This window comes from Pseudorasbora parva, chromosome 1, assembly GCF_024679245.1.
Source record: "Pseudorasbora parva isolate DD20220531a chromosome 1, ASM2467924v1, whole genome shotgun sequence".
NCBI lineage: Eukaryota > Metazoa > Chordata > Actinopteri > Cypriniformes > Gobionidae > Pseudorasbora > Pseudorasbora parva.
The window spans coordinates 33,736,070-33,760,275 of NC_090172.1; the positions used below are offsets into that span (position 1 = coordinate 33,736,070).

General features: G+C 37.0%; 1 protein-coding gene across 4 annotated transcripts in view; it reads left to right on the forward strand.

The window, feature by feature from the left end:
- Positions 1-22,347, forward strand: part of malrd1 (MAM and LDL receptor class A domain containing 1) — an 88,390-nt gene extending 66,043 nt beyond the window's left edge. For all 4 annotated transcript variants that reach the window (XM_067450156.1, XM_067450163.1, XM_067450147.1 and 1 more), the window contains 16 exons: positions 2,064-2,349; positions 5,386-5,631; positions 7,378-7,535; positions 9,250-9,427; positions 10,670-10,798; positions 10,897-11,049; positions 12,276-12,433; positions 12,875-13,076; positions 13,168-13,443; positions 13,550-13,675; positions 15,134-15,200; positions 16,541-16,635; positions 16,722-16,815; positions 16,908-16,968; positions 20,419-20,502; positions 20,939-22,347. In XM_067450156.1, coding sequence (XP_067306257.1) covers positions 2,064-2,349; positions 5,386-5,631; positions 7,378-7,535; positions 9,250-9,427; positions 10,670-10,798; positions 10,897-11,049; positions 12,276-12,433; positions 12,875-13,076; positions 13,168-13,443; positions 13,550-13,675; positions 15,134-15,200; positions 16,541-16,635; positions 16,722-16,815; positions 16,908-16,968; positions 20,419-20,502; positions 20,939-21,013 — 2,388 coding nt within the window. In that variant the 3' untranslated portion in view covers positions 21,014-22,347. The remainder of the gene's footprint in view (positions 1-2,063; positions 2,350-5,385; positions 5,632-7,377; positions 7,536-9,249; positions 9,428-10,669; positions 10,799-10,896; positions 11,050-12,275; positions 12,434-12,874; positions 13,077-13,167; positions 13,444-13,549; positions 13,676-15,133; positions 15,201-16,540; positions 16,636-16,721; positions 16,816-16,907; positions 16,969-20,418; positions 20,503-20,938) is intronic.
- Positions 22,348-24,206: the final 1,859 nt, after the last annotated feature.

A 24,206-nucleotide genomic window follows, 5' to 3' on the forward strand; every position in this document is an offset into this window, starting at 1 on the left:
TCTGATCTTGAAAGGTCAGACACTTCCATTAATTCACCAGTCAGCCAGACACTGACAGGAGTCGCTTACGCATACATACAGAAACAGAAGAACATCAGTCGCAATAGCAAGCTAAATCAATCAATAAAAGGGAAACCTTTCAAGGCTTTCTGCCAGAGAGACAACACAGAGGCAGAATATGTTAGCAAGTTTGAAGTTTAAATGGTTAGCTGTACATAATTGGTTCAGTCTGGAAATCAGTCGAGAATTCATCTGCCAATTGGCTGAATATGTTTTCGGATTGGAACATCATTTAGATCATTTTTCGTAATGTAATGCTGTTTAAATGGAAACACGTTGTTTTGACTGAGTCATTAAATCATTCACTCAATTTATTAGTTCAAAACACTTATATATTTAGAAATGAAACGCCCCTACTGTGTGTTGCTTGGAGCCGTTTATGTTTACTGAGATAAAGCAGTTGGGAAAATTGGAAGGCACAGCCTTGCAGAGTTTAATTCCAACCCTGCTTGAACACATATGTCCCCTCCCCCTTACCGAGGGCTGTCTTTGGTTTCAAGACTGTGAAAATGGCCTTTGATCACTGTATGACATGGGTCCACCATTTTTGAGTCACAATTTGCCATCTTTCATCTGGGACAGCCCAAAATTGTACAATGTGTACTGGGTATTATTGACTTGATTAGGTGGATCAGGTGCATTTAATTAAAGCTACACTGTGTAACTTTTTTAGTTTTTTCTTAGCTAAAAACACTTAGTTCTTTCAAAAATATATGTGCTCATTAATGTATATTTACTTCTTTCAAGTTATAAAGTATTCTCGTAAGTTTATAATATGCCATTGAAAATACGTACGGGTGAGGGGTTCGAATGCTGGTCGCCATGTTGCCCCTCCATCTTGAAAGTACATTAGCCAAAGAGGGACATACCTGTAAATTCAAGCTTTGCCTTTCGTGTTTTAACACTCGATGGCACCGTGTCGAATGTGAAGAGGGGGGTTGCCATGTTAATCTTGGACTAAATCGGCCACCGTATGAGTTAAAACGAAATCAGAATTGAGAGGAACAGAAACTGTTATTCCCTGGATGGTCATATACCTTTACACCGCTAAATGGGGGAAAATATCACACAGTGTAGCTTTAAGGTTGAAGCTAAACTCTGCATGGCTGTGGTTCTCCAGGAACTGAGTTTTGCACCCCTGTTCTAAAACGTATGTTAATTTGTATTAATGGGTTAGTTCACACAAAAATGAAAATGATGTCATTAATGACTCACCCTAATGTTGTTCATCTTCTGAACACAGTTTAAGATATTTTATATTTAGTTCGAGAGCTTTCTTTCTCTCCATTGAAAACGTATGCGCAGTATAATGTTCCTTTGCAGAAGAACCAGAAAGGTAATAAAAACGTCATCAAGGTTGTTTTTGGAAAAAACAATTCAGCATTGTCTTCTCTTCCATGTGATATCCGACCAGCGCACCAGATAACACGTCAGCAGTGTCACTCTGCAGTCGCAAACGCAGATTGAAAACAAACATGGAAGAGAAGACGATGCTGAATAAAGTCATAGTTTTTGTTATTTTGGGACCAAAATGTATTTTCGATGCTTCAAGAAATTCTACTAACCTACAGATGTTACATATGGACTACTTTGAGGATGTTTTTATTACCTTTCTGGTCCTTCTGGAAAGTGACAATATACTGTGCATACATTTTCTATGGAGAGACAGAATCTCTCAAACTAAATATACAATATCTTAAACTGTGTTCCGAAGATGAACGGAGGTCTTACGGGTGTGGACCGACATTAGGGTGAGTCATTAATGACATCATTAAATGACATGATTTTCATTTTTGGGTGAACTAACCTTTTAACAACTACTTTATGGCATGTTGTGTAAAATATTTTCCACTAGAAATCGTATTGTTGGTTGGAACATCAGTGATGCTATGATTTACTGTGGCATATTTAGAACAACAGCATTCTTGTTGTGTGATTTAAAAAAAAAAAAATCTGATGTAAACTGTAATCTTTTTTTCTATCTTTCTTATCTGCTTTCCAAGATGGTCTTTTACATCCACATGTCTGGTGACGGTATTGGCACTCTGAATGTGTACATGTCTACGAACTCCAGCTACTCACTCTTACTCAGCCTTACTGGTAATCAAGGCAACTACTGGAGCAGACAGGAAGTGCCTCTCTCATCTTCTGACAACTTCCACATTATGTTTGAAGGCAAAGTGGGACTCAATACTCGAGTTCACATATGTCTGGATGACATAATCTTCTCATCAGGCTGTATTCTTAGCAGCAGTTTTGAGACACACAACGCTCCCCGGTTACTTTCAGGTATACTTGTACTAATGATTCCACATATACCTTCAGTGCTATTAGTGTAAAGCTAACGGAGTAAAGGTGCTCCTCAAATAATCAATCTATGAGCTAGACTATTCTATTGACAATTAACATTCTTTTTGAAGGTCCCATGGCATTAAATTTAAATTTTGTGAGGTTTTTCAACATTAATATGAGTTCCCCTAGCCTGAATATTGTCCCCAAGTGGCTAGAAATATTGATCGGTGTAAACCAAGTTCTGGCTGTCTTTCTCTGCCTTTGAGAGAATGACAGCCTAGACAAACTGATCTTGCATTCTCCTGTTATGACAGCATACCAGGAAAGGTCTTCCCTTTTTAGTATTTTCCTGTGAAATATACTGTATTTTTATGCTCTGATTGTTTAAAAACTCAGAACACACAACTATATGTGTCTGTGAAGTGGCTTGTACTTGTTGCTAGACCAATGCATTTGGTGATATAGACTAGTGTATGTGATTTATTAAACAGCAAAAATACTATTTAGGCTATGAATCCTGAGTATCCTGCATGTGTGTGTGAATGAATGGAGCTGTGACAATTGCGTGTTTCCATCTCATGAGGAAATAAACACATGTCCGTCATCTCCAGAGCCGTTCTGAGAGTGATTTCATCAGGCTTTTAACGTTTTATTTGAGAAAAACCACCATCATGTCTTAAACACAAATAAACTCAAAGGTATTCATGGCAACCTGTCAAAATAAAAGTTTGGTTTTACTTGAGAAATATATCACTGTTGTACAGTAGAGTTAACGACGTCTCAGTGTAATAATAATAATACTAACACTAATGTGATAACTATCAAAACCCAGTTTTTTAAGTAATATATCAATTTAACTTCAATCCGGTCATAATTGTAATATATGTCGTTAGCTGGACTATATTGTATACTAACTTTATCGAGTTATTGATGAGAACGGTTTGTGTTTTTGTGATTGCCTTAACTCTAATCTTGTCATAATTGTAATATGTCGTTAGCTGGACTGTGTACTATTTGTTCATGAGAACGGTTTGTGTTTTTGTGATGGAAGGGGTGACTTTTTCATCGAATGTTCGACCTAGGTTAGTTACACACAGATTCTGCCATAGTCGTTGCCTGGGTTACGTATGTGTGAGGCGGAGCTATCAATATAGGGCCGAGACCCTTTTTGGGGGTAGGGGCGTGTTTGTTTTGGTGATTTTAAATAACAACAACGGTAACCAGATATCACAAAAGCAAAACAATCTATAACAATGCAATACTATTAGTCTATTACATATAAAAACACGTTTTATTCACATACGTATGGTGACACATACGTATCACCATTTCTGTCGGATCCAAATCCAGCGTAGACCGGAGATTTGTTTATAAACGATTCCGCAGTGAAATGAAGTGAACACACAAACGGCCTTCCCCACGTGAGCTGGAACTTCATTAAAAATAAAGTTCAACCACTCATTCCTAATATTAGTATCCGAAGGAAGCTTATGCAGCGACTGTTCGTCCACAACCAGGAATACCACAATATCTTGCTATCTTCCTCTGCATGTTTATTGTTGTTGACCAGCTAGCACGAGCCCTCCATGAGTCAGTGGGCAAGTCTACTGAATTAGACGTACTGTAAAGGTGTTTTGTCACGCAATGATGTAAGTATGAAGCACAAGACCGTTTGCTGGGCCTGGTGTCTATAAAAGCATTTCTTTGAATATAATCTTATATTATCATGACCTTTTATATATCAAAAGCTCAAGGAAAAGTTGATTGCTCAATTCATCACCCCTTTAAACATAGCACTAATCATAAATGTCTAAAGAGTTTATAACTACACAATATATATATTGTGATTTTATTTTTTTTAAAGCTTGTGGGTAGGCATTTTGTGAGAGAAATAACGTTGCAAAGTTCATTCATGTTTATTCAGAGCTCTCAGATAAAAACAAAATAAATTTGCGCACGCACAGAGCTCTCAACAACTCTGTACAATAACAGTTCTTTAGCAACAGCAATCTTTCCCCATCTCATCGTCTCTCTCGACTGCTGGTGCTGGCACTGGCAGTGCTGCAGTTGCTCCTGTTCGCGCCCGACTAAACTACGCCCCCTCTGCCACATAATCTTATTTCAAATGCAAAGATGTCAGCCAATCATAACAGTGGGTGTTTTCACTGGAGTCTCACAGCAGACACGGCCCTTGAACCAGAGCGTTCGTGTCAGAGGGCTAATATCAGTATAGAAAAAATGCCTTTTATTTCTAAATTATGAATTTTTTTTAATGTAAAAACCATACTAACAATATAAGTACACCCCAGGAAACATACAATTATAAAAAAATCCATGCCATGGGACCTTTAAAAAATATATTTTTCAGCATATTTGTTTTCTAATAGCATGTTTAGGACAATAAGCTGTTTGAATAAAACAAGTGAGGGAATTTGGACACTGAGTGCGCCAGAAGGGCTGCCACTTTTGCATAGTTTGCTTTTGCTGTTTAATAATCATTTAAAACTTAGCAAACTGGCAGCTCCAGTAGGAATGAAAAGATTTGTCTTAAACTCTGTCATGGAAACTAGAATGTATAATCTTAATTCAATAATTTAATAATCATTTGAAAAAGTATTTATATCGGTATGATATTACACTGTAGCCACATTGGACCAGCAGTTTGTAAAATGAATGGCTGGATGATACAGCTGTGGGCGCCATCTTCTGGTCAGGGATTGTATAGCGGCATTTGTTAATAATTAAATTTCAGTTTATGGATCAAATGGTTTTTGGACTCCAAACTTTGAACGATAGTGTATATTGTAAGAGAAACATTAAGTACTGGAAACATGAACCTAAAAGCAAAATAAAATAAGCATCTTTTCTTTTATTAGAATATTTATCTCTCTCTCTGTGTGTGTGTGTGTGTGTGTGTGTGTGTGTGTGTGTGTGTGTGTGTGTGTGTGTGTGTGTGTGTGTGTGTGTGTGTGCGTGTGTGCGTGTGTGTGTGTGTGTGTGTGTGTGTGTGTGTGTGTGTGTGTGTCTTCACAGGATCCTGTCCACCAGGTTCTCTACAGTGTAACAATGCCAATTGCTACAAGCAAGAGCAAAAATGTGACTTTACTGATGACTGTGAAGATGGAACTGATGAATTGGATTGTGGGACTTCCTGCTCATTTGAACATGGGCACTGTGGTTGGAAAAACAGCCTGGCAGAGCCCTTTAGTTGGGTCCTTGGAGTTGGCTCCGTTCATATGATCATACCTCCTCATGACCATACACTTAAGAATGAAAGTGGTAAGTCTTTACTGTATACCGCTCCATATGTACAACCAAAATGCATGGATCTTATGTGGAGGCCTATCACAACTGCCACCTAAAGACCTTCACACTCACCTTAAAAACATACTGTAAATAATGTGTTTACTCCCTACCTATTTGAAAAGACTAAAGCAGATGGAAAGCAATTTTTTTGTTCAATCCCATGTAACTACATCATTTTAATATTTTTAAACTCTTGACTTCATAATTCACAGAGCATTCAAAATGCTAATTGCAGAACATCCTCCACCTGCTGCTTAGATGATTGAAATAAAGAAGGAAATGCATTTCTGTGGAAAGGTTTTCTCGTCATCTGCATTTTTCTGGTAATTGCTGGTAGGATTGAGGGCTAAGATGTATTGATTTGCTTCTACTCATCTATTGTAAGCTCCTAATGAGACATCAGTACTTTGTAAATGTTTGGTTGCAGAGATGAGGTGATCTTTGAACTAACTGCCAGAGAATTAGCTTTTGTTAATTTGATGTCTGAGTTCACCTGCCCTGCCTGTACAATATTAATGAATAATGGTAAACCAATTTGGCTTCCTTTTTTTTGGCTTGGCTTGAGTTACAAGCTAGGTTATTGGATAAAATAAGGAGGAATTTATAAAGGAAGAGGTGGGAAGGTAGAGGGGTGATGGAAGAATGTTCACTGAGGCGGCTCGAAGACTGCTCTGCTACTCTTTTGTTAATGATTGAGAGGACGAATGATTCAGCTCCTCCCGAACTTGCATTTAGAATTTTAGTTAAATAATGATACACCCAGTCTGGAATGAAAATGAATTGTCTTATTTCTATTGTAAGCTGTGAAGACTTGCCGGTCTTAGACATGGTTTAAGATTCCAGATCACCGTCTCTGTAATAAAGCCTTCTTTATTAATGTGGTACCCTGTTTCACTTCATCTCAGCAAGATAGCGTTATTATCCAAGCAGCTGTAAGCTTGCCATTCCTTGTATGTCCTTCCATAAGCAAGGTTTTCTAGCATCAACAAAACTATAGAGTCCCATTATCTCATGAAGGCTACATTAAGCTGGGAAAACCATTATTGATGATGTCTTAAAGTGTCATGGCCATGATCTATACATCAATTGCCAGTCCAGTTTTTTCATGCACAATCAAGGTTTTGCTTTATCCCTGTTTTAGTTTATCTGTTTGTCATTTTCAGAAGTCCTAGACTTCCATTCAATTGTATGCCAAATTAGGTTTAGTGCATCTAAAACTATATAGGTTACATTAAAAATACTGTCAAGGATAGTGTACTTTTTCCAGCAAGTTAAAATACTTTTTTTAGGCTGATAATTTCCACAACCCCTTGTTCAGTTCTCCTAATCAGTGGAAGAAGTGGAGTTTGCACTATACTTCAGGAGTCTGAGCATTTAGAGTTTTATCAGTCTCTTAAGTTGAATTAGTTACAAGGCTGCTAAAGCAAGTTTTAGTTGACCAACCAAAAGTTTTAAGTGTGTGAAGTTTGTGCCATTAAAACTTGACACTAATGCTGGATGAAATAATTTTGTTTACGATATGAATGCTTTCACATACTGTAGGTAGAGCAGCACAACATTTATTAATGTCTCTCTCTCTCTCTCTCTCTCTCTCTCTCTCTCTCTCTCTCTCTCTCTCTCTCTCTCTCTCTCTCTCTCTCTCTCTCTCTCTCTCTCTCTCTCTCTCTCTCTCTCTCTCTCTCTCTCTCTCTCTCTCTCTCTCTCTCTCTCTTTACACAGGCCATTTTGTATATTTGGCAGCCACTCCTGTGGGATTGAAGGGTGATAAAGCTCACATGAGAAGTTCTGTGTGGAAGGAGTCTAGTGCCACATGTAAACTTGCCTTCTGGTACTACATTTCTGAGAAAGCCACTGGAATCATCCGTCTCTTTATTAAGGTACTTGACTAGGTCTTAGAGGTAAGAAGAGTAATGACCGCACACTGAGTTTGCACCAAAAACATTTATTAATAAACAGTGCACTTGACTAGATCTTACCAGGTGGAGTAAACATACAGTGAAACTATAATGCAATACTAAATATATCATTAAATCAGGGAGTGTGTGGAAGTCTTTATATAGTTGCTCTGTTGACATAAGCTGAAGCTTACAAGAGCAAGTTGCTGAAACATGTTCTTGCAAGACTTTTCAGTCCTGTGTTGATTCCTAGCTGAGATAAACCATTTAGCACTCCAAGTTTGTTATGAAACATACCTCAAGGAGATTATACATTTTAATAAAAAAAAATGATGTGCATGGATAAATCTTTAATAAACTCTAAAAAAAATTCCATAAAAATATAAAAAAAGTATTTCCAATTTTAGTTTCATTGTAACTTTAACAAAACTTGTGTTTAGCTCAAACTTATAGTGTTTGTTTCAAAATAATTATTATTTTTCTTTTAATTGCTTTTTACTATTTTCCTGTTAGGGGTTAACAGCTTATGACCCAGGACTAGTAGTGAAGAAATGAAGACAGAGTCAGGATTGCAATTAAATAAAAGAAAAATTTACTTAAGAATAGTTTGCAGTTTCAAAAGCAGAAGCCAGCTTCAAGTCTCACAAGGAGTTCGTAGGCCACGCTCCCTCTCTCACCTTCTCGTTGCCTCGCCCTATCGTACATACAATTGTCCCAACTGTTATACCATTTTCAAGGTCTTGTCCACGTCATTACTGCGATGTGGATGGTTCTGATTGGCTCAGAGACAATGCACAGTCATGGTAAATTTCCACTCGAGTCAGTTAATCTGATGCACGTTTCCACTGACGTGTCACTTGTTGACGCTTTCACCCCAGAATCAGGCCCGTAGTGACCTTCCAGATCTGGAGCAGGCGCCAGCTTGCCCAGAACAACAAGTCCACCCATGTCTTAGAGTGCCCATTGAACACCATTCTGATCTGTAGCATAGAATATTGCGCACATACACAGATACACAGTCTCTCCAAGGTTGGAGCTGATTAAGCTCCAGTTCTAACCAGTTCTTACCAAAACATGCTGATAACATGTGCTTTCTTTCAGCGAGAGGGACACACAATAGTACAGGCAATATTCATCTTGAGTCTTTAGTGTTACAGTAAAAGGAAATATAAAAGGAATAAAACATAATAAATTAAATGAAAGACAAATCCATATTTCATCTCTGGAAGCCGGGCTAAGTGAGCAAACGCTGTTACTGCACTCCTGACATGCTAGGGGTGTGTGATACCTCAAATCCAAACACACGACCTTGTTGCCAGTGTTTAGTGACACATCACACATCTCTAGGCCAGACCCTCAGTCACTCCTCAGAGACCAAATACACACTTTAGAAAACAAGAAACTAAAGCAAAATCATAAGTGGATAGAATCATTATAATAATATAGGTAATATAGGAAAATAAATATTAAATAAGGTTTTGATTATGAAGTTAATTAGGATATAAATATATACAGGTATATTGAAGCGGCAGTGGATTTCAAAATCCCCCCTTCATTCCTAATAAGATTTTTTAGTTAACTAATTTTGTCAAATGTCTGGATATTTATAGTATCTGGAATTGAATTAACACATGTTGTAAGTATTTTTCTGGTAATTGCTGGTAGGCTTAATGGTTAAGATGTATGTGATGGACAGACAGAAAATGAGCTGAGGGAGGTGTGGACCGAGCGGCAGATGCACAGGGAATGGAGAAGAGCAGAAGTGTCTTTGAGGAACCTCAGGAACTTCATTCTCATATTTGAAGTTGTTCGAACACAAGATGTGAGTGGTGGAGCGGCTCTTGATGACCTGCAGTTCATTGACTGTGCACCACGTAAGTGTTTTTTTTTTTCTTCAGTCCAATCTGAACAAAAAATTATTCATTAAATGGCTTTGAACAAGCTGAAATTTGATGTCTGACTAGCTGAGCTGATGCGGGCATGAATGTAGATGTACCAAAGCTTTTGGACATCTTCTACAGACAGGCCCATAGCAAAAAAGTGAAAGCTGCATTTGACTAGTTTGAGCTGTGAAGCTCAGGGGAAACAACAATGCCTCCAGTTCTCATCTTCATGTTTATTTCCCATGTGTCACTTTTGCTTAACATTCTTGCATAAGCTTGACCATAACAGGGCTCAAAGGGTTGTCCTCATTGCCGCCTGATGGAAAGCAGTACCACCTTTTAATTGGATGAGAATTGATTTGCTAATTCTGACAAGCCATCAGGGAACAGCATGAAAGTCAGAATACGTTCCTCTTTCGGTTTTCAGGCTTGACATGGAAATGTCAGATTTAATTTGCATACTGACACTTCTGACTCACAGTAATTACACTTGAGATTGTGGCTCTTTTAGTGAGAAAGTGTGTAAAGCAGAGATCTCAAACCCAATCTATGTCCAGGCTACCGGTACTTTCTAAATTTAGTTAAACATCAGTGGACCAAAGCATCATTAATTGTTTTTTTAAACAAATACAGTGTTTTTATTACAAATTACCATTCATGGCTTTATTATCTATTTATGTGTTAACATGAGTTTTGCTGTTTTACTAAGGGACATGACCCTTTTGGAGTTGTGGTTCATCTGGGCCTTCACTAAATCCCACCCTTTTTGCTTTTGAAATGTACAGCAATTCAACTTAACTGCACTTACTCATAGAAGTCTGTAATTTAATAGCCTACAAATATACCAGTATACATAAATTTGCTCTATCAAATCATGAAGAGGCGCAGAGCATTAAAATCAATTTTGAACAAGCAATTTCTGTGAGCGAATGTACTTTGGAAGGATCGCACCTTCACCCCATGGCATCGTAACTTAAAGTTTCTGAGAATTAAACATATTTTATCTTGAATAATATTACATTGCTGTCATTTTATGTTTCAAAGAATTCAAGGATATTCTTGCTAAAAAGCTCTAGATGGTGATGATTTGTTACTTTTTTGAATTTGTTGAATATTTTGAACTTGCACATTATTTGGATTTCACATCTTTTCATTTTTCGATGTCTTATGTTTTCATTTTTGTTAGATTAATTTTTGGATAAGTGAGACTGAAAGAGTTTCCTTGTGTTTCAGGGGCTGTCCATCCTGGCTCATGCCCTGCTGTCACAGATTTTGTGTGTAATAATGGAGACTGCATTGAGTATCATTTGGAGTGTGACGGTAAAGCTGACTGTTCGGATGAGTCCGATGAGTTAGACTGCAGTAAGTACATTAAGGTACTAACCTTAAAACCCTTGTCTATTTAATAACAATGTCTCTTGTATGAAGCTAACATCTCAACTCTTCATTTGGTCTGTTAGTGATTGCTCCAGGAGCTTGTAATTTTGATATGCCTGGTGGCCATTGGCACGAGACCTGTCTGCTGTCACAGGATCCTCACGATGACTTTGACTGGGATATAGGCTATGGCAGAATGCATAATGGGACGGGACCATCAGCTGACCATAGCCCCAGTTAGTAAAACCTAAAATTTACAATGTTCTTAAATCAGCTGGGTGATACAAATAAGACTATTAAACACATGCATATCACCAATTAGTAACAAATAAAAAAGCTTTATTTTACTTAATTATTAGGAAAAAAACTCTCCTAGAATAACAAAATTTAAGCCAGCCATCTGAATTATCTAATGAATTGTTGCATGATTTAAAAACCAAAGGGTTGGAGCTCAGAAATATCCATCACCAAAAGCCATTTTCCACTTACTTCATCAGTAAGTATAATTAAGATCTGGATTTCTGCCCCTCATATACTCATTCACTGTTCTGCTGAAAGATCAGTGTCTCTCAGTGAAAGTGTTAAGTGTACATTATTTTAATTGTAAAAATGAGTCTGCCCTCTAAAAGGTGATCGATTTACTGAACCTACTATTGATTTTTCATGCTAGACAAAAGAAATTGCTGTACAGAGCGTCTCTCTGAGTAATATTGTGGCGTTATGCAGTGAAATCTAATGTTTGCTGTTACAGTCTCTACCAACATACTATAATAATATTATCTCCTTTTTGACAAGATAAGAAATTGTTTCAAATATTTGTAGAGGTGTAGTGGTGTAAAAGTATTAAAGTTGCTCATTTTTAATCTATCTCAGAACTTAAACGATAGACTTCTTTGTGCTGACTTAGGGTGGACTTCTCCAAACAATGAATCTGCTAAACCCAATCCTTTCTTGCAATTAACTGCAAACTCAGATCCAGATCTGCTTCCTATACCTTTTAAAATCCAATCAACAACCAATGGATAGAACTAATTCCTGTCTTATAATAATCCATTACACTTGGATGTACATCACAACATGGAAGAAATAATCTGCCACTTCTTGCGTTTCATCGTGATATTAATGTGCAGTAATGGAGTCATTATGTGAGACTCGGTAATGAGAGCTGTATTTAGAAATGTAATAGTGCCTTTTATCAAAGGAATGTTATCCTGTTCGTATGTGACAACACAAGCTAAACGCCTGAGCAAATAAAAAGAGTTCCATATAAATACCACATGGTAATTGTTAACATATAGAACATTTCAATTAAAAATACATTTATGTAAAAAAAAAAAAAAAAAAGTAACCTATGCTACTGTGTTTTGCTCAGAATCATTTACATTTTAAAGCTATTCTAGCATGCATCCTTAATGAAGTAGATATTAAATGCTGTTTAGGTGACATTGGTTTACTCTTTCAGATGGAGGAGGGGGGTACCTGTTTGTGAACTCCAGTGCCCAGACAGAAGGAGACATTGCCAGCTTAATAACCCGGGTAGAGTTTCCTGCCAGTGTCGGTATATGTCATCTGCGCTTTTGGTTCCATATGTACGGCTCACATCACATGGGTACGCTGAAGGTGAGAGAATAATGGGCTTTAAAATAAAATATGTTCAGAAATCCTTTAGAAATCCTTTAGAAATCCTTTAGAAATCCTTGATCCTTTAGAAATCACTTGGACATGCTGATTTCCTGCTAAAGAGACATTTCTTATTCCTATCAAAATTATTTATTTAAACAAATTATAATAAATGGGGGTGGTCTTTTAACAGAACAGTTCGAAATAAATAATTAAACGTGTTCTTGCTGAATAAGTATATGCTATTAATAAAATCTTACTGACACCATACTTGCATTGGTAGTGTACATTCACCTCTTCGTTTTGCAAATATAGGGCAGTACTTCACTTGCAGTTCAATAAATTTCCTTCCACTGCTTTTATTTATATTGAAAACACTCAGTTTTGTAGAAAAACACTGAGCTTTGAAGGCTGTTATGAATTCTGGGTACTATATTGCAGGTGTATACAGTGGGCCACAGTGGAACACCCTTGCTAATGTGGGCAACCTGTGGAAACCATGGAGACAGCTGGCAGTATGCTAATGTGATCTTATCAAATGCATCCCCCTTCAGAGTGAGTATTCAGGCAGAAGTCGGAGCTGACCAGTGGACGGACATTGCTGTGGATGACTTCTCTTTCACTAGGCAATGTCTTGTTGGAGGTATATAACTGCTGATTGGTTTTGATATTCAGCTCTCAGCTCTTCCCAAATTGAAAACTGCGTTTACCATTTTGTTTCTGTGTATGTTCAGGTCCAGTGACCCCTATCCCACAAACATGCCACACGGAGCACTTCCAGTGTTGGTATCTGTTCGAGTGTATACCACTGAGTTGGCGCTGTGATGGTGAGGTAGACTGTCTTGACCACTCGGATGAGGAGATGTGTGCGAGTGTGGTCCCTGGCACTACGCCTCCTCAAACAGGGTGTGAGACAGGAGAATACCGCTGCACAAACAGCTGTATTCCAGCACTGCTGCGCTGCGATACTGTTTTAGATTGCCCAAATGGAGAAGATGAATATGGATGCCGTAAGACCCAAGCACAAATCTGTTTAACATTCAATTTAGTACAATACAGTTGACAGATGAACATACATACATACAGATGAAATTTTCTGTCTGTCTGTTTTTATAGCTGTTAAGATATGTGAAGAAGGAGAACTAGTGTGTGAGGCGACTACAGAGTGTGTAGCGTATCAGAGTCGATGCGACAATGTTGTTGACTGCCATCCTTTTAACTCTGATGAGTCCAGCTGCTATGGTAACACACACATTCATCTCACTTTTTTTATTCAAAGGGGTCATATCAATCATGTATTTGCTTCTTTTTTCTTTAAAATGTAATAATTCATTTTTTGCACTCAAAAACCATTGTACTGCTATATGTTAAGGTATTTCAATTCATCAATAGTTTTTCTAGTGATCTGCTGGAAATATACATTTGTCAAGTTGTGGAATTTGTATCTCAGATGAACAATGACAAGTTTAAAATCTCATGAAATGATGCTTTTAAGCTTGTATCTTATTTTCTTAAAGTAAATTGCTTTCTTAGTGTGTACTCACACTAGGCACGGTTGCCTTGTACCGTGCCCGAGCGTGATATGTCCCCCCTCCCCTTCCCTGCTTGGGCCTGACTTTTGAAATTGTTAATATCAATGTAATGCTTGGCAACAAACAACTAAGTATACACTACCTTTCTATAGCTTGGGGTCAGCTATATATAATGTAATTTATTCCTGTGATGGTAAAACTGATTTTTTTTTAGCATCATTACTCATTACTCACTCGTGTCACATAATCATTCTAATTATGCTAATTTGCTGCTCAAGAAACATTTCTTACTATTATCCCAGTTGTGCTGCTTAATTTTTATTTATTTATACATAACTTTCTCGTTCTTGATTCTGATTGGCTGAGAGCCTTTTCCAGCCGAGAGATATACATACACTGCTGCTCATGTGATATTGTTCTGATAGCCTACATATATTTTTCAGGAATCTTTGATGAATAGAAAGTTCATCAAAGAAAAGAACAGCATTTATTTGAAATGGAATTCTCATGCTCATTATAAATGTCTTTACTGTCCTTTTATTTCAAGTCAAAAGCCTTACTGACCCAAGACTTTTTGAACGGTATTGATTTCGTTTTTTTCTGAGATTTCATTATAATATTGTTTTTTATACTCATCTCGGTGGGAAAAAAATATTGTGGTATGGAGTTACAAATCATTGTTCATCAGAAAATGTAAAGAAAATTATTAGTATTTGCTTCTCTAACTTAATTCCTTAAATCAAAGGTAAAAATTATAGTTTAAAAATGTATGAAACATGAAGCCGGTCAAATTAAAGTGACTTTTTAGGAGTTGCATAATATATTACTTCTCATTAAGTGGGCACTTTCTTCAGGGGACTATCCCTGCAATGATCTGATTAAAGGAGCCGTGGCCCAGGAGCACCGTGGGGGTGAAGTGCCTCGGTCAAGGACACATCATTAATGGAGACTCTCTGTAAATCTCTTGTTAATGGTTGCCCCCAGCTGTGTTGGAATGAAACCTGCACCCTTAAGCTGCCAGCCCATAACTTAAACCACAATGCACTCATCCCATATCTGCATTAATTAATGGTGTGAAATGAGGTCCTTATTGGGTTTGATAGTTCAGTATGATGATTACCGTTTTATCATGCGCCATCATTATATGTGGATGTGTTTTATTTTTCAGAGTGTCCCTTTGGGTACTGTCTCAATGGAGGGAGATGTGCAGTAAAGGAGAATGGACCAGTGTGCATGTGAGTTCCCTAAACACAATACACATGGAAATAAATAAATGTATGCAACAGATGTGGATTCCAGAAGATTAATAATCAAATTCTGAATTTTCACAAGGATTTGACTATTCAGTCCTACTTTATATTAAGTCTCTTTAACTACTGTACTGATATTAATTATTATTCTGCAATTATTCATTTGATACAATTCACTTATAGTGTATGTTTATACATTGTTCTTCTATTTAAAAAAATACCTGCATGTAATTACATCTGTAAATGGCTTTATTATTTACCCATAAGCCCTTAAACACAACCATGCTACCAAACCTGCTCCTAACCTTACATCCCACCTCAATAGCAGCTAATATGTTTTGCAATACAACACAATAAGTAAATTGTACATCGTTTTATCTTGGTAATCACTCCTCTTGTACTCATGTCTGTTTTATTATACATTAACATTTATATTAACATGTACTATAGCTGGTAATATGAGTTCATGAAACATATAGGTTTGTTATGGAGGCCAATACATTATGTTTTTTGTTAGGTTACAGAAAGTATTTGCGATAATGGTTTAAAAAGACCTAAAATCTCCTTTGAATTTGATCTGGGGAGAAAAATCCCCACCTTCACCTGTCGGTCATGGTCAGGTAGATGACAAGACCCTGTTGAAGATCTTTCATTGAATTATTCATGTTGTTCTACAGTGCCAGCCGAATATCACATTGAAATGTGAGCGAGTTATACGAAGAGTATCAGCACCCTGGCCCTCAGTTTAAACATGTACTTTTCAGCGGACTGCCAAAGCATGCTTTCTGTAATTACTGTTCTCCTTGTGCCAAGAAACACAATCTTTCTCCGTTTGAATAAACCCCCCTAAGCCTCAAATGTTTTCTCTCTCCTTGTCTTTCTCTTTGAAATGGTGTATGTCATCGCTAATGAATTATGAGAATTACTTAAGTCACTTGTTCGCAGACACTAGTGTACCTGTGTGCATGAGGTTGATTTCAGATAAGCTTAAGGACATTCTTTATGTGAAAAGATGTTCCCCGCAGGCAAGAAAAGGAAAATAAAACTCAGGGAGAAAGTAAAAGAAAGCAAGGGACAAAGAGAGAATGTGTGTCTTTCTCATTACAGGAGCCAAGGGAAGGCTGTTGCTGATATTAAGCTCATGTGGATGTCTCCAAGCAAATTTTCATGCAGTCATTTATTTATTTCTCTTTTGGAAAGTTGAAGAGCCAGCATTCCCTTTTGTATTATCTCTGCCATTCAAAGTCTGTGTGTGTGTGTGAATGTGTGTGTGTGTGTGTGTGTGTGTATTTGTGCAATAATGATGTTTTTCTGTCTTTCTCTAGCTGTCCATCACAGTGGATTGGGAATCGTTGCCAGGAAAAATCATTAACTTCTACAACACCTGTGATACAGGAAAGTAAACTAGGTAATTGGATGGGTGAGTATGCATATGCTGTTTTTTCATGCAGATAAGCAACAATGTTATATATATATATAAAATATATGTCATTTTGAACTCTGCAGCTGTCAGTGTGGGATTAGGTGTAGCTATGATTCTGGTAGTCATTGCAACTGGAGTCATTTTGTTCCAGCTCTTTCAAAAGAGACTTTCACAAAAGTAAGTCAATTCACATTCAGATGAATTCTACATAATCAGAAAGTGTCTGTACACAAGTGTTGGTATTGATTGCTTTTTTCTTGGCTGAACAGAGACTCCGGTCTTATTACTAATGAAGAGTTGGAAAGCTCAACCTTTGACGTGCCGAAAAAGGTCTGTCATATACCTCAATATATAAATGCCATGATCAAATGAGTTGATTTCTCTGACATGCTTATATTATGCAATAATATTAAAGGTGCCCTAGAAAGAAAAATTTAATTAACCATGGCACAGTTGAATAACAAGAGTTCAATACATGGACATCACATACAATGAGTCTCAAAGACCATTATTTCCTCCTTCATATATGTAAATCATGTTTGTGAAAAACATCACGGAAAAACAGGCGATTCTCAACATAACGGCATCTGTGACGCAATTGCTGGGGATCATTAATATGTACGCCCCCAACATTTGTATACGGCAGCGCATGCGTCATGCGAGTATAGCGAAAATGCCAGATCATGGAAATAGATGTTATGATCCAGGCTGTGCAGGGGATGTGGGGACTTTTCATACCCTTCCCACTGAACAAAACTGTCACCAGGCATGTTTATCTATAACTGGGTACCGCAACAATTTAATTAAAAGCTGTTTGTTTGCTCGGCCCATTTCACCACGGACTGTTTTTCTAACCGGAACAATAGCAGGCTTTCTCTCAGCGTCTGATACTGGAGAAGCGGCAATTCAAACTATATCCTCCCAAGCAGTAAGTAGTGATTTTATCCACTTATTGACTGTCTAAACAATTTCTGATTAAACTGGAATTTTCTTATTGAGACAACATTAATGATAATATCACCGGTGTTGTCTAGATCCAATGCAAGATGCTATTACATTAACAATAGTAAACTCCAAGTAGTATACTATAGTATAACAAATGTCAAAGTTAATATTATTTCCTGCCAGTGTTGTCATACAAATATACAAAATACAACCATAGATACATATGGCAATCCCTTTTGTCGGATAAAATTATAATATAGCCTATAGCAGTGGTCGGCAACTGGCCAAAAGTGGCCCTCCAGCGATAATATCTGGCCCGTGGCATGCCTGCATCTGCCGAATCTGGCAGATTGTTTTGATAGCGGCTGGTTCTGAAATATATCTGTCAGTGTAACGGCGGCAAGCCAATGAGAACTGTGCAGGTAAACTCCCCTTATTTCAAGAGACGCTCACTTGGTCTAGTGGCCAGTGGAAAATTACGCAGCATTTAGCCTTATCGTTAGAGCGTCAGAGTCTCATGCAGCAAAGACCCGAGTTCGAGCCCCACTCAGAGCAGATAGTGCGAATTTATATTAACATTCAATCAATTTTGTCGTTAGTGATTTTGCCTTCAAAAAAAATTCAGAGCTTTCAATTTGAAAAGTTCTGAAAGACATTCAAGAGTCTGTGGAATAGAACGCTAGACACGCCTCTAAAAGAGCCGTCATAAAATGTCTGGTATGATGACAAAACGAACAGTGAAATATTGAAACGTTTGATTACATCGCGGGGCGTCAGCACCAACACGTGAACAATAACAACTCAAATTCAATTCAGCTTCCTTTTTATAAAAAAAATATTGATAAAAACCAGCAAAAAAGGTGCCATGCTTCGTCTCGTGGTGCCGTCTGATTCGTGACAACTTCGTTGCAGATTAGACACACCAGCTTTGCATTCACAAAACCAGGTAGGCTGCATGCACAGTCTTACCATTCTTCTTTGTATACCCTGTTTTCGCTGTTAACTTTCCTCTTTAGACTCTTTAATAGTGCTATATTACATGTTAACATCACTCTGCATCCAATATTATCGTTTAGCCTACCTCCAAAATGCAAACGATTGCAAAAAAATGCAGTTTACTACATGAGGATGCGAAGGAATAATTCTGAGCGTAAAAGTATGTTACGACGTTAAATAAGTATTACAATAGGTTCCATGTGTAACAAGCAAATTAAAATAGATTTATAATTCACAATATGGAAAGTGGAAATAATAAAACATAGTTTGTTAAGAGCAATCAAACATGCCAATAATGGGCTATTATTAATGAGTTATTTTTATGTGTTTATTTATTTATTTATTAAATTATCCCTTGACTATATTCTGGCCCGCCATCTAGTGGCACATTTTTTTTGGCCCGTGGCCAAATATACTTGGCGACCCTTGGCCTATAGGCTATTTTCATCAACAACACACAACTCAGGAGCTAAATTTATTTGAATTACTTACAGATCGCTCATTTGATCCTAGCTAACGTCATCTCCACCACTTAAGTTGAAACTGTAGTAATTTGACATAGCATCGTCAATTTGTTTAAAAAAAAACCTGTAGGCTACTGTACTGTAAAAAACAGCATATTTGTGCGCTAACGTTACCGAGTTCGGTGTTTAGAGTTTGTGATTCAAAGTGAAGAAGCTATCATCGTAAAATCAAACGGTGACACATTACAGTGATTAAAATGTTTTTAAATGCTAAAAACAAAGTTGTGACTACTGAAGATATGAGTTAATGTGTAAAGTTAATCTTATATACTAGTTCGCATTTAGGCTGAAGTTATAGTTCTGACGTTATGTTTTACAGGATCAAACATAAGGTTGGATGCATAATCTCTCTATGATTGACAGTATACAGTAGATGTGTTTCTGTCACTGAAATGAGCCGCAGTGAAACAGCCAATCAGAGCCGAACTCTGCATTAATATTCATGACTCTTCCAAATAAGGCAAAAACAGACCATTACATCCTAGGGACAGTTGCTGGGGTTGTAAATGGACCTGTAAAACCATATCTGGACCATTTTAACTCTTAAATAAGTCACATACCCTGTTTGTAGATATCAGAGAACAATTTAAAATATTGTTTCAACTCATTCTAGGGCACCTTCAGTGTGTGTTTGTTTTTTAATAGAGATCTTCATTTTCTTTGCCATGTTTTATGTGTTATCTCTTTACACTTATAACTTGCACTTTATCACTAGACACTCTTTTTTCCTCCCACTCCATTTTCTTTTTTTCCACTTACTGCCTGTTTTCCACTTTGGAGCAAACAGTGTTATTCAGTAATTTGAACCACTCTGCAGGTGTGAGAGAGAGAGATCTGTCACACAGCTAATAGGAAATATTGACCCGCAAACCTAAGTTTGTGTGTTTGTGTTGGTGTGAGCATGTGTGCATTTAACACTCAGTGCTAAACTTGCTGTATTCGGCATGCGGCATGCAGTCATTTTCACTCTCCTGTGCAGCTAGGGGTAGTTTTCAGTGAAGCCTGGCATATTTTAATGGCTAACTGAGATTTCTCCACATTTTGCTCAGTTAGGCATTAATGTCAATGAGCTGCTTCAGAAATGTAATTTAATGGGAGCCCTAGTGTTTCGAAAACAATTACTGATTTTCATAATTGATTGTATGTCATTCTGGTCGCTTATTACTCTAATGTAATTTACTTTGCTTGTAGTTTTACTATGAACTTTAGAAAAAGACACTATATACTAATTAAACTATGAATTATTGTTTTTCCTATAGCTGACATTTTATTAAGTAAACGTTAAAGGCAATTTACGTGGTAATTCTTGTTTCAGCTACCCTCCGTTGATGTTAGACCGAGGTGGCCTGTATATCCTCAACTAAACATCAGCGTTTACCCATGGAAAGAATATCCAAAGGTATGAAAATCTGGTTGACATAATTAACACAGTGAATGATCATTTAATTTCACCCCCAAAACACTTTAACTTTTAAAAGACATACCGATGATGTACAGTGCAATCTGTGCGCTATTTTATGGCTCTGCACTCAGTTTTACTGGCTGCAGTTATAGTTTTGATATGCCATGATATGACCAAGGCTTGGGATCGGAGGACCTAAGTAATACATCTTCTACATGAGTAATAAATAAAAATAAGGAACTGGAGAAGAGAAGGCAGCTGACAAATCATGAGGGGAAAATGCAAATCATGATGTCTCATCATAATGATGGGATATAATCGCTGCATGGCTACTCAAATATTCCAGAATTGCTCTGTGTAAATGGAGTATAAGTATAATCAGTGCTTTTCATTTGTACATCTGGGCCTGTCTTTGCTTGTGTGTGCTATTCAGGTCTCCAGCTCAAAGGGAAGCAAGCTCTCTTTCTCCAACCCACTCTACAAGTGCCCAAACAGTTCTGAAGCTTGAAGAAAACACAGACACACAAACACTGGCCGTCAGGTCCCTATAGATTTAACGTGCTTTCCACTTTATTTGAGCCTTCCCGGCAGCATGGCTTAGGTTTTAGAGGTTGTTTTTTTCACACAAACTCATGGAGGAAAAAGTGCAAACAAAAACCAAGTTCCAATTAAGCAGAATTAAATGTTCATTTTGTTTTAGAAGAGCCAATGCCTGCTTTAACATTTAACAAAATCACAGTTTCTGTGATTTGGAAGGCAATTTGTTTTTTTTTGTTTTTTTGTTGTTGTTGTTTTCATTGAAAATGCCAAACAATGTATTTCAGAAAATAAAGAAAACGTTAAGAAAATCATAGCTTCAGCTACTAAAATAAAATATTTTAGATGACCACAATATAACATTAATCCAGGAAGGTTTATCAAATCTAATATGGGCTCAGGGTGCCATTTCAGAGATTGTTTTGCTTTCATAGCCTGCTCTCCTTCCAGATCTCTGTGGGTTTGAGAACATTGTATTTTCATTACTTCAAATGTGCGTTCAATCACCACTTGATCTCCTTTTTGGATACAGGCAGACCGCATTTTGACAGATAATAAAATTGAAAACCATAATGATACCAAAACATGAACAAAGTGAAATGGTTAACTGAGCTTTTGCAGCATTAAAGTGAAAAGGAAAATACTCTGTGTACCAGAACACTGTAACAAAAGCTGTAAATGTACTATGATGAACTGGTATTTTTAATCCTGCAATTTTTGTTGTTTTATTTCTGGTTCTCTTTTACCAGAGGTCAAAACAAGTGCTTAGATTTATCATAGCAAGTACGAAGGATGAAATGAAACATGATGATTTATAAAAAGGAGTGTACACATATAGATTAATTATTTAGGAAATGAGGAAATCGGTCAAAGATTTTTTTTTTTTTTTTGAATTATGAATCCATTAAAAACATACAATGGGGATTTTTGAAATGCGCCGCACATTACATGAGCATGCAGCAGTATGTAGAAATACACAATTATCTGAATTCAAGATTTTACAAACTATTTAAAAAAAAAATTGTGTCAGCTAATATAGGCACATCTGATCATTCTTTGCAATCTACAAAACTTTGTACTTTTTATAATATGATTGAAGCTTACACTTTAGAAAAAGACCAATTTGTGATACTGAAAATATATGCCATTGGACTTATTCAACATGTAGGACAATGTTGACGTCAGAAACTACAGTCAATATAGAATAACTAGAGACCTTGTTTTAGTCTTACACCTTTTTGTGCTTTCTACCACCAATTGGTGCTTTCTACCACCAATTTGGTTACTGCAAATAAAACAACTTCTATTCTCTAAAACTACGGCAGTTTTTTCTTTTTTATTTGCATTTATCTTATAGGTTTTTTAGTTTTGATATTGATATTTCCAAACTGGAAATGTCATAGACTTTGGCTTTGGAAATGTTTTTGTTTTTAAACAGCTATGGTTTTTCTTTAAACAGTGTGTGAGGCAGGAAGTTAATTAACTTTAGTTGAAGACAGTGAAAACGTTTTGCCAGTATTGCTGAGGTGTAAAAACTAATAGAAAGAGACAGTATAATATTCATCAAGCATAGACCCACACGCTCACATTGCACAGAGGTGTTTCATTATTGTGCTTAAATGCGCAGTCAGTTCATCTGAATCTCAGGGGAATAAAAATATGCAGCCAGCGTATTCTATTCCATTCATCAATTCCACACTTTCATTTGAATGTCTTTCTTTATCTCTCCAGCTCTTTTAGTGTTTCTTAGTCATTGCTTTTTTCCTACTCAGAAATGCACCAGAAAAAAGATTGTAGTATTCTTATTATATTATGCCCTTTAACTAAACTGAATGCATGATTGTTAATTGCATAATGTTAAATATGGTTAATGAAGAAATCTTCGTTTCTTTCTGACACAATTAATAATAATAATAATAATAATAATAATAATAATAATAGATTTTATTTATAAAGCACTTTTCATTCCCAAGAATTTCCAAGTGCAACAATGAAAGAAAAAAAAAGATAAAAAAGAAAAAAAGTAAAAATATAGAATAATACAAACAATCAACACATAAAAGCCTTTTTGGACAGAAAAGTCTTCAGTTCAGCTTTAAACTGGTCCAGGCTCTGTACTGCTCTCAGCTCACTGGGAAGGTGGTTCCAGAAAGCAGAAAGCTCGATCTCCCATGGTACGAAATGCGGTGGTGGGAACTTGAAGAAGCAGGTGGCCTGATGATCTGAGGGTGCAGGTGGAAGATTTCAGAGTGATGAGTTCCTGTAGATATGGTGATGCATGTCTGGTGTTGCATTTGTGTGTGAGCAAGAGGATTTTGTAGTCGATCCGGGATGAATGAGTAGCAATGAGTGTAGGATGGGAGTTATATGATCATATTTACGGACTCTCATAAAGACTGGCAGCGCTGTTCTGGATGTAACTTGTGGACTACTAGGACTTGTTCAAAAGTCCCAGTAGTCCAGCCTGGTGGAGACAAAGGCATGGACAAGTTTCTCTGCATCTGGAAAGGTTAAAAGGGGACGGAGTTTGGAGATGTTTCAAAAGTAGTGGAAGGAAGTTTTACAAATGTGTTTAATGTGGTCATTGAAGGTCAGCTGTGGGTCAAACCGAACCCCTAGGTTTATAACTGAGGAGGAGAAAGTGATGACCTGGCCGTCAAAGATGAGCTGGGATAAGGGAGAGGAGTGGATCTGATGAGGGGTGCCAACCAGCAGTGCCTCAGGTTTACTGGAGTTCAGTTGGAGGAAGTTAGTTCCCATCCATGCCTTAATCTCCTCAAGACATGTGGTGAGTCGTGACGGAGCTGTGGAGGGGCTCGGGGCAGTTTTGATATAAAGTTGCGTGTCACCAGCATAACAATAATAAGATAGTTAATGTCTGCTGATGACAGGACCGAGGGGAAGCATGTAGAGGATGAATAAGATTGGGCTGAGATCGTATTCAGGACAGTACTAAATAAATAAAAATGTATTTAAAAACTTTTGAGTACAACTGTATAATATATTTTATTCTCACTTGTTTGCACACTTTAATTATTATTCGTAATTATCATTAGTAGCTGTGTATATAAAGTTTTGTTTTAAAATAATAATGTTTCTTTCTTGAAGATCATTAAATATTAAGTGTCTTCTGCATAGTACATTATCATCCTTATTGACTAGTG